The sequence below is a fragment of the Stegodyphus dumicola genome, chromosome 3 (assembly GCF_044657685.1).
Source record: "Stegodyphus dumicola isolate Sdum_Otavi_A_Nest chromosome 3, ASM4465768v1".
Taxonomy (NCBI): Eukaryota; Metazoa; Arthropoda; class Arachnida; order Araneae; family Eresidae; genus Stegodyphus; species Stegodyphus dumicola.
Window position 1 is genome coordinate 82,272,718 of NC_140770.1, and position 14,453 is coordinate 82,287,170.

At 31.5% G+C, this 14,453-nt stretch overlaps 1 protein-coding gene across 5 annotated transcripts in view; it reads right to left on the reverse strand.

Moving 5' to 3' along the window:
- Positions 1 to 14,453, reverse strand: part of LOC118203559 (uncharacterized) — a 235,732-nt gene that overhangs the window by 205,174 nt on the left and 16,105 nt on the right. For all 5 annotated transcript variants that reach the window (XR_015040229.1, XM_085813027.1, XM_085813024.1 and 2 more), the window contains exons 4-5: positions 10,803 to 11,022; positions 776 to 870 (exon numbers count right to left, since the gene is read on the reverse strand). Coding sequence is in view for 4 of the 5 variants with exons in the window: in XM_085813027.1 (XP_085669153.1) it covers positions 776 to 870; positions 10,803 to 11,022 (315 nt within the window). In the remaining variant the exon portion in view is untranslated. The remainder of the gene's footprint in view (positions 1 to 775; positions 871 to 10,802; positions 11,023 to 14,453) is intronic.

Here is a 14,453-nt window from a genome sequence, read left to right on the forward strand (position 1 = left end):
TACAACGAAATGAAATGAAATGAGATTTAACTACACGAGAAGATCCAAAAAGCTAAGCAAAAATTACACTTCATGAGTAGATCCAAAAAGCCATGTCAGTCAGAGGGTTAAATACATACATTATTTTTGTAAATAAATTAATTTCAGTAATTTCAAAAAGTATTTGCTAACTATTTAATGTTTTATTAATTTTAAAATCTAAGAATGATATGTATAATTTATAAATAAAATGTATACACATATGTATTCAACATTTTCCCCCTAGTTTCTATCAACATTTGATTCAGAAACTTAGGATTTATAGAACCAATGTAAAAGCTATGCAGAAATAGAAGAGCATTTTGTATAAGTAAGAAGAATATTATTGAAATTGATAAGGTCTGAAATACACAATATAATAATAATAGTGCATCTTGCGCAGTTTTAATTATTCACATGTGCTTTCTAATGTTTTATGTTTATCATTTATGTTGTCTGTTTAGGAACAGTATACACTGCATATTTTTCTCCTCCTGGTTTTCAAGCAGAAAAATTGGTATGAAAATATGAGAGAGAATGAGAAGAATATTCAGCATGTTATTACTTATTCTTTATCATTTTGACAGACTTTTTCTTTCCCCAATGCACAAAAAGCATGTAGAAACTTGTTCTTAGACACAAAAATTTTAAAAACATGTTAATAGTTCAGTGATATTTCAAAATTATATATAAACAGAGAGCATAATAAAGAACCATCCGAAAGAGTTCAAAGATTGATCTTTAAAGTAAAACATACCTTTTTCCTGAGCTCTTTTATTATGGTTTCTTGTTCTGATACTTTTTCTTTTAAAGAATCTAATTCAAAAGACTGGTAATCTTGAGTGCAACTAGCTGGAATAAAATTAATATACAACAGTTTAACACAAGTATAATAAATTTATATTTCAAAACAGAGGATTTAATTAAAAACTCTCATACAAAGGCAATCTTTTATCGTGCAGAAATTACAAAATTCACTATTTATAATCCACTATTTTACAAGTTTTACATGATCTTAATCACAAAACTTTTTTAAAAGCCTCATATTTTGTATTTTGTGCAGTATTAAACCCTGAGCACCCACAAAAATGGCGCATTTAAATACCATTTACTAAACAGATTTTGAAAATTACTGATTTTCCTTCCCTTTTGTTCAAATAAAAGCTCTGGACCACTAAAATGTTGTCTATATAATTAAGGAAAATAAAGCAAAACCTTCTAATGGAAAAAGGAATAGACACTATGTTGGGAATGGCATCACTACAGCAACGAATCAAACGCCAGACAGAGACTGACGTCATGAGATGCCAGAGAAAAGGACAAGTTGCAGTTCAGAAAGCTAAGGACAATGTTTGCACAATATAGTTAGATAGCTATTTCTTATTCATTTAACTTGTACATAAGTGTAAATAAACCTTTTCCTTAAGTTTAAAAGATTTCAAGTGCTCCATTTATGATAAGATAGTTGTTAATTCATCGGGTAAATGACTTATGAATCCATTCTGAGTTAGCCATTGTTTGAAAGATAACGCATTGTGTAACATAATATTTGTGGCGCAATACAGCTGATATAAATTAAAAATGGAGCTTACGCAACTGAAAACTGAACGGAAATGTCTAAGAACTTCCTTTACCACATGTGCAAACAAAACTGATGCAGAACTGAAATCAGATATTCATGACTTCAAGTTACTTTCGGTTCTGAAACTGCAGTTTAAAGACAGGTTTAATAGACTTGAAATTTTCCAAAAGGAAGTAACAATGATAATTCTTCAATCTAAAGATTCTGAAAAGCTATATGAAAAAGATTTTACTTCATCTCAGCCTCATAGAGATAAATATTTTGAACTGTGTTCTCAAATAGAAAAGCTGTTGAAGAATCCTTTACCTGCTGAATTACCAGATAAGCACAAATTTAAACTGCCAAAGATTGAATTAAAGAAATTCAATGGCGAAGCAAAGGAATTTTTGACGTTTTGTGGCCAGTTTTCGAAGATCGATGAAGATCCGACAATTCCAGATGAAGATAAATTCCAGTACCTTCTGCAAGCAGTTGTTCCTCAGTCAAGAGCCGCAAGAGTAGTGGAAAGTTTTTTGGCAACAGCATTGAATTATCTGAAAGCAATCGCCCAGCTTCAAGAGAGTTTTGGAAGAGAAGACTTACTTGTACAGATATATGTAAGAGATCTTCTAAGCATGGTTATGCATGATGCAAGTAGTTTATTTAATGACTAATAGTTAAAATTAAATTTAAGAATATTGAGCTTAAAGTATACACAATACTGGATACAGCTTCTCAGCATTCGTATCTCCGTAAAAAATTAGTAGAGAATTTACAATTAAAACCATTAAGGCAAATTAAATTGAAGCATCTGTTAATCAAAGGGGGGAGAGAAATGCAAGCACAGATTCACGATGTTTATAATGCCCATTTCGGCATTAGATGAATCTTTCTCCTTTCAAATCAAAGCACTATCAGAGAGCAAAATTTGTGGCACACTGCCAAAAGTGAACAATAGTAAAATTCTTAATGCACTGAAAGATAGAGGCATCAGTTTGTCTGATTTGGGTTCCTCAGATCATGAGATCGGTCTGCTTTTGGGAGCAAATATTACCGGTGCTTTATTTACTGACAAACCTGTTCGGTTGGAGTCAGGATTATTTTTGATTCAGACTTGTTTGGAACATGTGTTAACTGGGAAGCATGAGTCATTTGGAGATAATAATGATGATACTGTTTTTAATATAATTTTGTTGTATGTTAGTAATTGTTCGATAAAAGATTTATGGTCTTTAGAATCCATAGGTATAATAAAAAGAATTTAGAATATTCTAGAGTTTTGGAAGATTTTAAAAATAATGTGAAAATTCTTTCGGACGGTAGATATGAACTTTGTTTACCTTTTAAATTTGATATGGCCGATTTGCCAACAAATAAAGATTTAATTTAAAAGTGGCATAAAAGGATGTGCCAGCGAGCACAAGTTAAAGCATTTTTAGAAGAATATACTACAATGTTTCGGGAATGCGAAAAATTGAATACAGTCAAAAGTCGTTAATCTGGACTCGTCGGGACTTCGGCGATTCCGGATTATCGCTTTTTCTGGATTATAGATCGTCAGTTTAAATCTGGTAAGATGGCATGCAGAAATTATAAAATTAAAAATATGAAAACGTAATTTATGAAATAAAGAACAATTATGATCTAAAGGGTATCAAAATTTACAAAAAAAAAAAAAAAAAAAAAAAAAAAAAAAAAAAAAAAAAAAAAACTTAATATTTATTTGTTTACTTTATTAAACATTTCTTTCAATGTAAGTTGTTTGCTTCATTTTATGTGATAATACTTTCTCTTTAATTCTATACACAGACATAATTTCTTGTTCAGTTACAGAGTTCCGCTGTTCAAGTCCTATAATTGCTGTGTCGAGAATACTGACTAATTTGTCAATCGAAATTTTTTCGTTTTCAATAACTTCTGTGTCACTTTCTTCACTATCGGAAGCAAATTATAATGACGAGGAATTTGATTTAAATCATAACAAAGACGGAATATACGAGATGAAATACTACATTTAGTAAGGAATTATAAGCCAAATAAAATTAAAACATCTGCCCTGAAGATGAGGATAACGCTGACAGATCAACTTCCAATTCATTGCGCGCCGTTCCCCCCATCCCCCGCCGCAGAGCAGCGTGAAATTGATAAACAGATTTTGGAATGGTTAGGTCATTTTTTGCAGCAATTCAACTTTTGTTTAATGGAGTTCGAAACATACTTTCACTTTCGTAGATCTTTTACATATTGGTAAATATATATCGAAAATTCTATTTGACATAATCGAAAGTTCAAGCTTACTTTTATAAAAGTGCTCTAACAGTCTGCAAAAAAATAATAAGCCGGATCCAATTCGAAGATTAAGGAACAACGCAATCTGCAACATTAACTGAATTAGATAATTTTAGCTTAGCTTACACCGTCCGTTTTACATTAAACAAGCATGCGTAAACGTATTTTGCGCACGCGCACATACCTATTCACAGCCGTAAAGGTCTTACGTGCATGTGTCAACGTGACGCATGCACAGAAAGTTTGTAGCTTTGAGGTCCGGATTATAGATCATTCCGGATTATGGGTGTCCGAATTAACGACTTTTGACTGTATAATTGAAAAGGTAACTGATAATATTGACACGGGGCATTTTTTACCTCATGAAGATGATGTTGATGTTAATGATGACAACGACAATGATGATGATGGTAATGGCAGTCATGAAGCTAATGATGATGATCCATTCATGAAGAATAATGAAGAAACTATGCAAAATCAGCTGAATCAATTTGAACAAGGATGTGCTGATCATGCAAATGAGAAAACACCTGCTAAAAGTGCAGAAACTCCCAAAGAACAGAAACATAATTCAAGGAAAATACTTATCTCTGACATTTCAGCTGACACTAATTTATCACCTGTACATCCAAATGCTACCATCAGTTACATACAGGAAAAAGATTCAGTTGAAGCTTTTGAGACAACAAAGAATGCTGAAACATCAGGAACAAAAATTACCGTTTCATATTCTTCAGCCGCTTCACATCCAAAGAAACGCGAGAAAGGAGCCTGAAAGTATAAACGGAGAAAATTTAAATGGACTTCAGTATAGGAAACGCCGAAAATACAAACTTGAAGACCAAAGGCCATTCCAACTTGGACTTCGACTGAGACTTAAACTTCCCAAATTCTTCAATCCTTATGAGACAACGAAAGTGATCCCTCTGATTGTTACAAAGTACGAAAGATACGCCATGAAGGCACCCTTATTCTGTCAACCTCTGCTGATCAGATGAACAGGTGATGCACAAAGTTAACATTCACCTTCTGGACATTGATTTTTTTTTTCACTTTCCCCCCTTCTTTTGAGATCGAAGCCGATCTCCAGACCCCACTGATGTTTCCGTTGTATGTGACAGTTCTAAGACTAGAAAGGCATGATGAGAACTATTAAGATGCAACTAATATTGAAATTGATAGACTTGAATGTTTTGAGTAGCTATCCAAAAAAGGGGATGATGTAGGGAATGGCATCACTACGCCAACGGATCAAAGGCCAGATAGAAACTGATATCACGTGACACCAGAGAAAAACGAGGAGTTGCGATTCAGAAAGCTAAGGATGATGTTTGCACGATGTAGTTACATAGATATTTCTTATTCATTTAACTTGTACATAAGTGTAAATAAACCTCTTTCCTTAAGTTTAAAAGATTTGAAGTGCTCCATTTATGATAAGATAATAATTAATTCATCGGGTAGATGACTTATGAATCCTTTCTGAGCTAGCCATTGTTCGAAACGTAATGCATTACATAATGCACTGTGTCCATAGAAATCCTTATCCAACCTTTATTTTGGCAACCATTAGTTGTAGACATATACTTCCACAAAAATATTTTAAATTACACAAATATTCTTAGCATTTTTGTAAATTTAAAGAAATCAATTTTGTAAAAATTACGAAAACTAACATTTTATATATTCTTTTGGACCTTATTATTAAGCTTAGAAAAATTTATATTACATATAAAAAAATTTTGCACTTATTACCAAAAATAAAGCACAAAAAGCTTGACTTCCATGCGACAAAAATTGGATTTAATTTCAAAATTTGCATATATATATATTTGATATATTTAATTTAAATTGAAGGGTCAGATAATAAATAAATTAGAATACTTCAAAGTTGATTTTTTCCCCTAAATGTCATTTAATGATACTGTAGTGATTTACTAGTGTCCTTACTTTAATAATTTTGTAACATTTAGTACGCTGAAAGAATTTTCACACAAGTAATTTATAAGTTTTTAAAGTCTAAAAATACATTATTAATATTCTCATGAAATTTTATTACTTTAGAATTATAATCTGGAAATCATACAAAACAATTCTTTAACTACAAAGATTTTTAATTTTTAATTAATACAAGTAGCATTATGAGTTTGCTGAAGCCAATACTGAAGCCCATCAATGTTTCCTAGAATGCAAATTCTTTAAAACCCTAAGAATAAGATCTTCATTTTGAGGGGAGGGGAGGATTTGATAAATACTTTTCACAATAATCTGTGCAGAAATGCTTGTCACATAATAGTTTTATCATCAGAAACCTTTTTCTATATGAAATTTTATTTTTAGTTATGCATAAATGCAAACGTTCTACTCTTTAGTTTGTGTACGGCCCTTGAATATGATTTCTGATATTACTTTTAAACATCTCTGTCAATTTTTGTCATACAAAAATCAGACCTTTTGTGTTTTATTTTCTGTAACAAGTACTTTTTTTTTTTCTTCTAAATGTAAGTATTGGGTTCCAGAGCAACATGTAAAATGTTAGATTTCCTATTTTATACACTTTTATTTTTTCAGTTTAAAAATATCAAAATATAAATAACTGCAAAGTTCAAAACAATTTTTAACTGGAAATATAAGACTAACTGTTATGAATATAAAGGTCAGGTAAGGACTTTTGTGGACATGGTGTATATTAAAATCATAGCAAATCTTGTGATTAGCTACAATGTTCAGATAATATAGTAATCAACCTTAGATTATAATACATATAAGGGTTAATGTACATTTAAAATAGGATTGTAAATTTATGAACAGGAGAGCCGATTACTTTTAATATAAAAGAAATTCCGGATTCTCGGTTTTTAGAGATTATAGATCATCAGTTTAAATCTGGTAAGATGGCATGCAGAAATTATAAAATTAAAAATACGACTCCGTAATTTATGAATTAAAGAGCAATTATGATCTAAAGGATATCAACATTTAAAAAAAAAAAAGCTTAATATTTATTTGTTTACTTTATTAAACATTTCTTTCAATGCGCACATGCGTAAAGCATACATTACGCATAGTCGAAATTAGAAAATTGCAACCAGAAAACTATTTCATGTGTATTCGTGATATTTATAATGACTAGTGTTGGAAAATATAGCTTATTTTTAGACCTTTTACTGCATCATCTCTCCTCCTTGAAATGTTTATTTAGTTTAGTCCTTATTTTAATGTAATATAGTAGTTACTTCTACTTCTTTTTCTTGCTGCCACTGTTTGCATTGAGAACGGACTGTTTCAACCTAATTGAGATGCAAAAACGAAACATGATGTTACGTCATCTGAAAAGCCGATTCGTGCCGATAGCTGATTGGTTGCCGTGAGATGACGTCATTCCTACTTCTGCTATAAGTATCTCGCGTCGCTCTGGCTCTACCACTTCTAGTTCCTGCTTTCCCGGCACGTGAGTGAGCGGTTTCCAGCCCCTTCAAAAGGATGCATGCAGTCCGGTGAATAAAATGCCTTGGTTCCAGTTTGCGAGATGATGGTTCCAGAATAAAGTTCTTCGGTTCCAGAGGCTACCATGTGAGTGACTGCCGTGGGCGGCATCCATGTTCTTCAATAAAGGCGGCAATTAAAAATACGTGAGCGGCGACTCCTTGTGCAAACGGGGTTAGACCTGTTTTAAGTGCTTTCAAGAACTTCATTTAAATTTTTAGGTGTTTTTCTTGACCATTGATTATGGACTGGTTAAATGTGTAGCCAGCTTTATTTTTAGGCCGCATAATTACTGTATAGGGCATTTTTTGTTTGTATAGAATGCCAGTGTTTTGGAGACCAGGTAAAAATATTGTTTGATGAATGATGATTATATTATATTTTTCCTAAGACTATGATATTATTGACTTTTATTTTCTGTGTTTTTATTCTTTATTATATTGTTAATAAATTGGTTAAGTTCAAAATCCTTTATTGTCTTCAGTGTCTGCACAACATATCTCAGGGAGCTTTCATTGCTACTACTGCTAAATGTTTAATTTCTTTAAACTTTGCTTTAGCATCAACTAGGAATTTGATTTAAATCATATCAAAGACAGAGTACATTGAGATGAAATACTACATTTGGTAAGGAATTATAAGCCGAATAAAATAAAAACATCTGCCCTGAAGTTAAGGATAGTGCTGACAGATCAACTTCCAGTTCATTGCGCGCCGTGATGTCCCCCCCCCCCTGTAGAGCAGCGTGAAATTGATAAACAGATTTTGGAATGGTTAGAGAAACAAAGGATATGCCTTTATCCATTTTTCGCTGCAATTCCACTTTTTGTTTGATGGACATCGAAACATGCTTTCGCTTTGTAGATCCTTTGGAAGCTCCAGAATCGGAAATTTTCTTTTTGACACTATCAAAAGTTCAAGCTTACTTTTATAAAATTGCTCTAACAGCCTGCAAAAAATAATAAGCCGGATCCAATTTGAAGATTAAGGAACAACGCAATCTGAAACATTAACTGAAATAGATAATTAGATAATTTTAGCTTAGCTTATACCGTCCGTTATACATTAAACGCCCATGTGTAAACATATTATGCGCATGCGTAAAGGTACTATGCGTTATGAGTTGACGCATGCGCAGAAAGTTTGTAGCTTTGAGGTTGATGCTAAAGCAAAGTTTAAAGAAATTAAACATTTAGCAGTAGTAGCAATAAAAGCTCCCTGAGATAATATGTTTGTGCAGACATTGAAGACAATAAAAAGGTTTTAAACTTAACCAATTTATTAACAATATAATAAAGAATAAAAACACAGAAAATAAATTTCAACAATATCAGAGTCTTAGGAAAAATATAATATAACCCTCATTCATCAAATAATATTTTTACCTGGTCTCCAAAACACTGGCATTCAATACAAACAAAAATGTCCTAAACATTAATTATGCGGCCCAAAAATGAAGTTGGCTACACATTCAAAACATCCATGATCGATGGTCGAGAAAAACATCTGAAATTTAAATCAAGTTCTTGAAAACACTTAAAACCGGCCTAACTCCGTTTGCACGAGGAATCGCCGCTCACGTGTTTTAAATGCCGCCTTCATTGAAGAACATGGATGCCACCCACAGCAGTCACTCATATGGTAGCCTCTGGAACCAAGGAACTTTATTCTGGAACAATCATTTTATGGATGTGAGCCAAGGAACTCATTCTGAAACAATCATCCCGCAGACAGGTACCAAGGAACTTTATTCAGGAACAGTCATCCCGCAAACCGGAACCAAGGCACTTTAATCACCGGACTGCATGCATCCTTCTGAAGGGGCTGGAAACCGCTCACTCAAGTGCCAGGAAAGCAGGAACTAGAAGGGTTGAGCCAGAGCGACGCGAGATACTTATAGCAGAAGTATGAATGACGTCATCTCACGGCAACCAATCAGCTATCGGCACGTATCGGCTTTTCAGATGACGTAACATCATGTTTCATTTTTGCATCTCAATTAGGTTGAAACAGTCCGTTCTCAATGCAAACAGTGGCAGCAAGAAAAAGATGTAGAAGTAACTACTATATTACATTAAAATAAGAACTAAACTAAATAAACATTTCAAGGAGGAGAGATGATGCAGTAAAAGATTTACAATAAGCTATATTTTCCAACAGAGGTCCAGATAGATCATTCCGGATTAAATACTTTTGACTGTATATGTGGCCTGTAAATTCTTTGAAACACTCAGATTCACTAAATGAGCACCCTATGAACTTATCAGAACTCAGCCATACTATAAAATGTGCGCTACACTGATGCACAAAATAATCAAACTGGATTAGTTCCTCTTTATGGCAATTTAAATTTAAAATGCAGATAAAAGCAAATAAAAATAGCATTTAACTAAAATCTTCAGACATGAAGCATTCCCATTTTTTAAAACCACTCTTCTTTACAAAACTGCACCAATTCTAAAAAAGTACCTCACAAAACTAACAACAATTTTAGATCTGATTTACAAACTAGAATTACACATTTTCTCTCCTTTATAAATCCCAGTTTTCTCTCTCTTTTTACTGATCTCCAAATACTAAAGATTTGGATAGCAGAAGATGAAATTTCTCAAAATCTTCTCAAAGCTTTTGACCTCCTAAGCTGGTGAGGGAGGACAGTAATTTGCATTTAGAATCAAAATTGATAACATGTTTTGTAGATATCAAGGGAGTTGTTTTCTCTTAGGCAATGAAAAATATTTACAAAATTAAATTACAATATTTTGCGACATTCCTGTGAAGAGGCTATGATTCTCAGGGGTGGGAACCACTGAGTCACTGAGTAGCTATCAAATGCTTTACAAAAAAACAAGAAAACACTGAAGATATTATATAATAAATTACATATTAATTAGCAATTCTTTAAAAAGAAACGTAGTTTACCCATAATTTAAAGAAAAATAAAACAAGTAATATATATTAATGAAATATCAAATTTGTATAACTCTGCAAATATTATGCAGAGGTCAAGATATGTTTAAGAAATTTAATCAGTAATTACAACCTGCATCGAGCACAAAAAAAAAAAACCAAATCAGAAATATATGCAGACTAATTTTATAAAAATAAAGAGATCATGAGAGGTACTTTATGATACAGGCAGAAAACAATAATTCTTTAGTTGAAATTTTGAGCTAAGATAAAAATGACAAAAACCCAATATATCAAAAATTATGAATTTCCACTTACAGGATGTATTTTAAGATAAAATACTATGGTGAAACTAATATAAAGGAATATATTCAGAAATACATAACCACTTTCTTATACTTCTGAATAATAATGAAATTCTGGAGGCTTCATGCAAAAAAGAATTATTTTTCTATAAGTCCAGTAATAAAATACTTAATTATTAGCACTACAAGCACAGATAAATATTAACAGGTAAAATAATAATTAAAACACTTACTATTGATGATATTTTTAATATTCTCTTTGACATCTGATATATCCATCAAAGAAGTTTCTCTATTCTGAGACTTCTGTAGATCTTTGATTTGCTGCTCTAATTCCGAAATAACACAATCCTTCTTCCCAACATTTTGCTCTTGCTTCAGTTTTTTCACTTCTTGCTGCGCTGATTCTTTCAAGCATTGTAATTCTTCAATATCCTTTCCTAATTGCTGAAGCTAGAAATACATTAACTATGTACGATTTCAGGAATTTTCTCAAAACAAAAAGTTTGATAAAAAATATGTCAGAAAAATAATCATAATGATAAAGATTCACTTTTCACAAATATGAAAGTCAAGTTAGTACTAATAATCAGCAATTTTCATTTTTAAGTGTTCATGAAACAAATAATGATGATGATATAAATACAGCAATTAATTGTATGAATTTAGAAGTCAAACAACAAAAATCAGCGTTATATTTGCAAATTTTCACAGGACTAGTTTCAATGGTTTTACCAAACCATCATCCTCAGCTGCCAAAGCGCAAATGAATGAAATAAGATATAATGATTAGATAAGATAAGAATGGCTGGACAGGAGTTAAGTTACTGGCACCATCTATTGATGAAATGAGAGCTAAAACGTAATTTCCTTAACCCTTCAACGGTTTGACCCGGATTATTGTTAGTTTAAATGTCCCCTTGAAAATGAACTGTCTTGTGTTTTTTTAATAATGAAAAGATACGCCAAGAAGGACTAGCCCAGATTTTTGTATTTCTTCCAACCCCCAATACCTCAGGGTACAAAGGGTCAGGCAACCCTGACAACAGTGGGTAATGGCTGTTATTAGCGAGGCCAGAAATCTTCTTGATGTTTTGAGATAAGGGCCTTACACTGTGACTCTAAATAAACAAATTTATTACCAGTTACAAAGTAAATGCATATATAAAGGGAATTAAAAATTTCTGTTTCAGAGCAGTTATTTAACAAAAAAGAAGTTTTAAAAAATAAACTTTCATTTATAACTCACAAAATTGTTAATGAATTAAAACGAAAAAAATAATGTATCATGTAATTTAATGTGAACATGAGATTAAACAATTCTCTTTAAAAAATTCTTCCACACATTTAGATCACAAATATTAAAAACGTGACGCTCTCTTGATAAATTTATAAATCTTTTATTTTTGACAATGCGATTAGATTATTTGATTTCGTTATTTAAGAACCTATTCTTCCTGTTATAAAACTGTACAAGAATTTTGCAAAGGGATTTAAGTAATCTCCTATTCCCATTAATCTATATAATAAATTATTTTTCTCCTTTTGTTTCAGTCTTTTCTTCGAAGAATCCTCTTACCTCAAATAATCGAAAAAATCTATGAATTTTTAAAAAAATTGCCCAAAAATCAGAAATTAAGTTAAAAATTTCATGCAAGTTTTATTTCAAAATCTATTTTACACTCTGTAAAATGATACAAACTGAAAATTTTTGAGAATTTTAGTTTATTCTTGAAATGGAAATATGCGCAAAATTTTATTTTTTAACATTAAATTTTAAAAACTCTAAATCGAATTTTATAAAACTCACTTTACCACACTGTATTATCATTTGTAAACGACGTCCGTAAAAAATTTGAACTCAATAGCTTATCAAGAAGCAGTTTAAAAATCGATGACGAGCTTCTGATTATATTGATAAACACCGTGAGTGAACTGAATACAATTTTTGAAACAAACTTGGTAACTCTTAAATATTATATTTTTAAACACTTTGGAGAGATCGATAAATTGCTGATATTGCATAACCTATTATTTTTCTAACATTCTTGGTATTATGAAACAATTATGCGACATTCATACGCGATAACCGACAATTCTGTTCATTTGTCAAAGTAGCTGCTTTTGTAAATATTGTGATGCTCATTCAATGTACTCAACTATCTATGATACTCATTATCAATATTTAATTATGTTCTATTTCTATACAGAAATACTGGTAACATTGAGAGAGGTTAACAAAATTTTCCAAATATTTAACTATTTGAGGTATATAACTACTTATAAGAAAGTTTGAGTCATTTTCCAAAGATAATATTTTCTTTAAAATCCATTTTTCACTCCCCTTATGCTTAATGAATTTATTACTATTCTGATCAAAGGAAGGTAATGAAAACCAAAAGCTGAGTAGGTAATTACGAATCTAACTAATAAAATGCTCTACAAATAAAACTTTTCATATTTTAGTGGAATGTTTTTTAAACATAGTTATGTAGATTCTTGTAGAAATCGGTACAATTTTATGCCAATTTAGTTTTTTTTTTTTTTTTTTTTTTTTTTTGGGGGGGGGGGTGTTTAATTTTTAGCTGCTTATGAGTGTATTAAAAACGCCTTCCCACACAAAATGTTAACTACTTTAAAATATTCATAATCACAGTCGATTTGATGCTTACAATTTTTTCCCTGACATTTCTTTAAAAAGAAAGAATTATAATTGTATTTAATGCAGAAAATGTAATGGATTTGGAATCTGCGCAAGAGAATGGAAACTATCATGGAGGACTTTCTAAAGGGAACTAGATTTCATTCACCTTGAACGTAGAAAAACCAAAAAAAATTTTACGGAACAAGCACGTTTGGCAGGATTTGAACCCATGTTGAATTACCAGTGCTCAGCGGTTTAAACACTTGGACACTAGGAAAGGTGGCGTAGATCAATTTAAAATCTTCTTTAGAAACCTTTCATCTTGATTTAGTGTGACAGATGCCGTAGTTTGAGGGTTATGATTATTTGAATGCAGCAAAACACATGAGGACTATCAGCTTTTAAGGACAGCGATGCCTTCGTAGAGGATTTTCCAACAAGAAATGGCTCATATTCATGTTACACATGGGGAAAATCATGGAAAAATACCATGCAGCCATCCCATTCGTTTGTCTGTGTTTTAATCTAAGTCGAACTATCAGTATTTAGCAATCTTACTGGCCACTGATATGGCTGTAGTATAATACAGGAAATAATTATTACCAGACTGTATGGCATCTAAATTAAGAAATACGAAAAATCACTTCTGAGGTAATCTAAAGTCCAAGTTAAGTTTTTTTTAAATGCTAGTGATTAATATAATTATGAAAGAATTCATGTAATTTGTGCCATTTTCATATTGTTGAAATTTAATTAGTGTGGCTTTAATGAACGATTATTTAGACCTGCTACAGGAAAAATACATGGAAATTTTAAATGTGTAAAAAAAATAATGAACCAGATTTTAATGTGTGAAAAAAATTAATTATGTTCTCCTCTAGTGCAGATCTTTGTAATTATATTTCTAATTCCCAAATCAAAGGGAGAAATCTAGTTGCTGAAGACACAAAACATTACCAATTCTTTTAGGCTTCTATTTTCAGCGACAGAATATTTACGTTTTTTTGCCATATGTAAATTAAATACAAGTAAGCTTTTTTTAGAAAGTTCGCCGAAAATGGAATATCTCTACCTTAGATGATAGATATTGTGTTGTAGAGTTCCTCACTTTGGAATTCTAAGTTAATGTTGGAAGTGAAGAATCTAAGAACTGATAAGCGAATAATCGCTTGAGTTCGGTGACAAGAAACAAGATAGAAGGGTAACTAACCATTTATTATTCCAATAAGATTTAACAAAA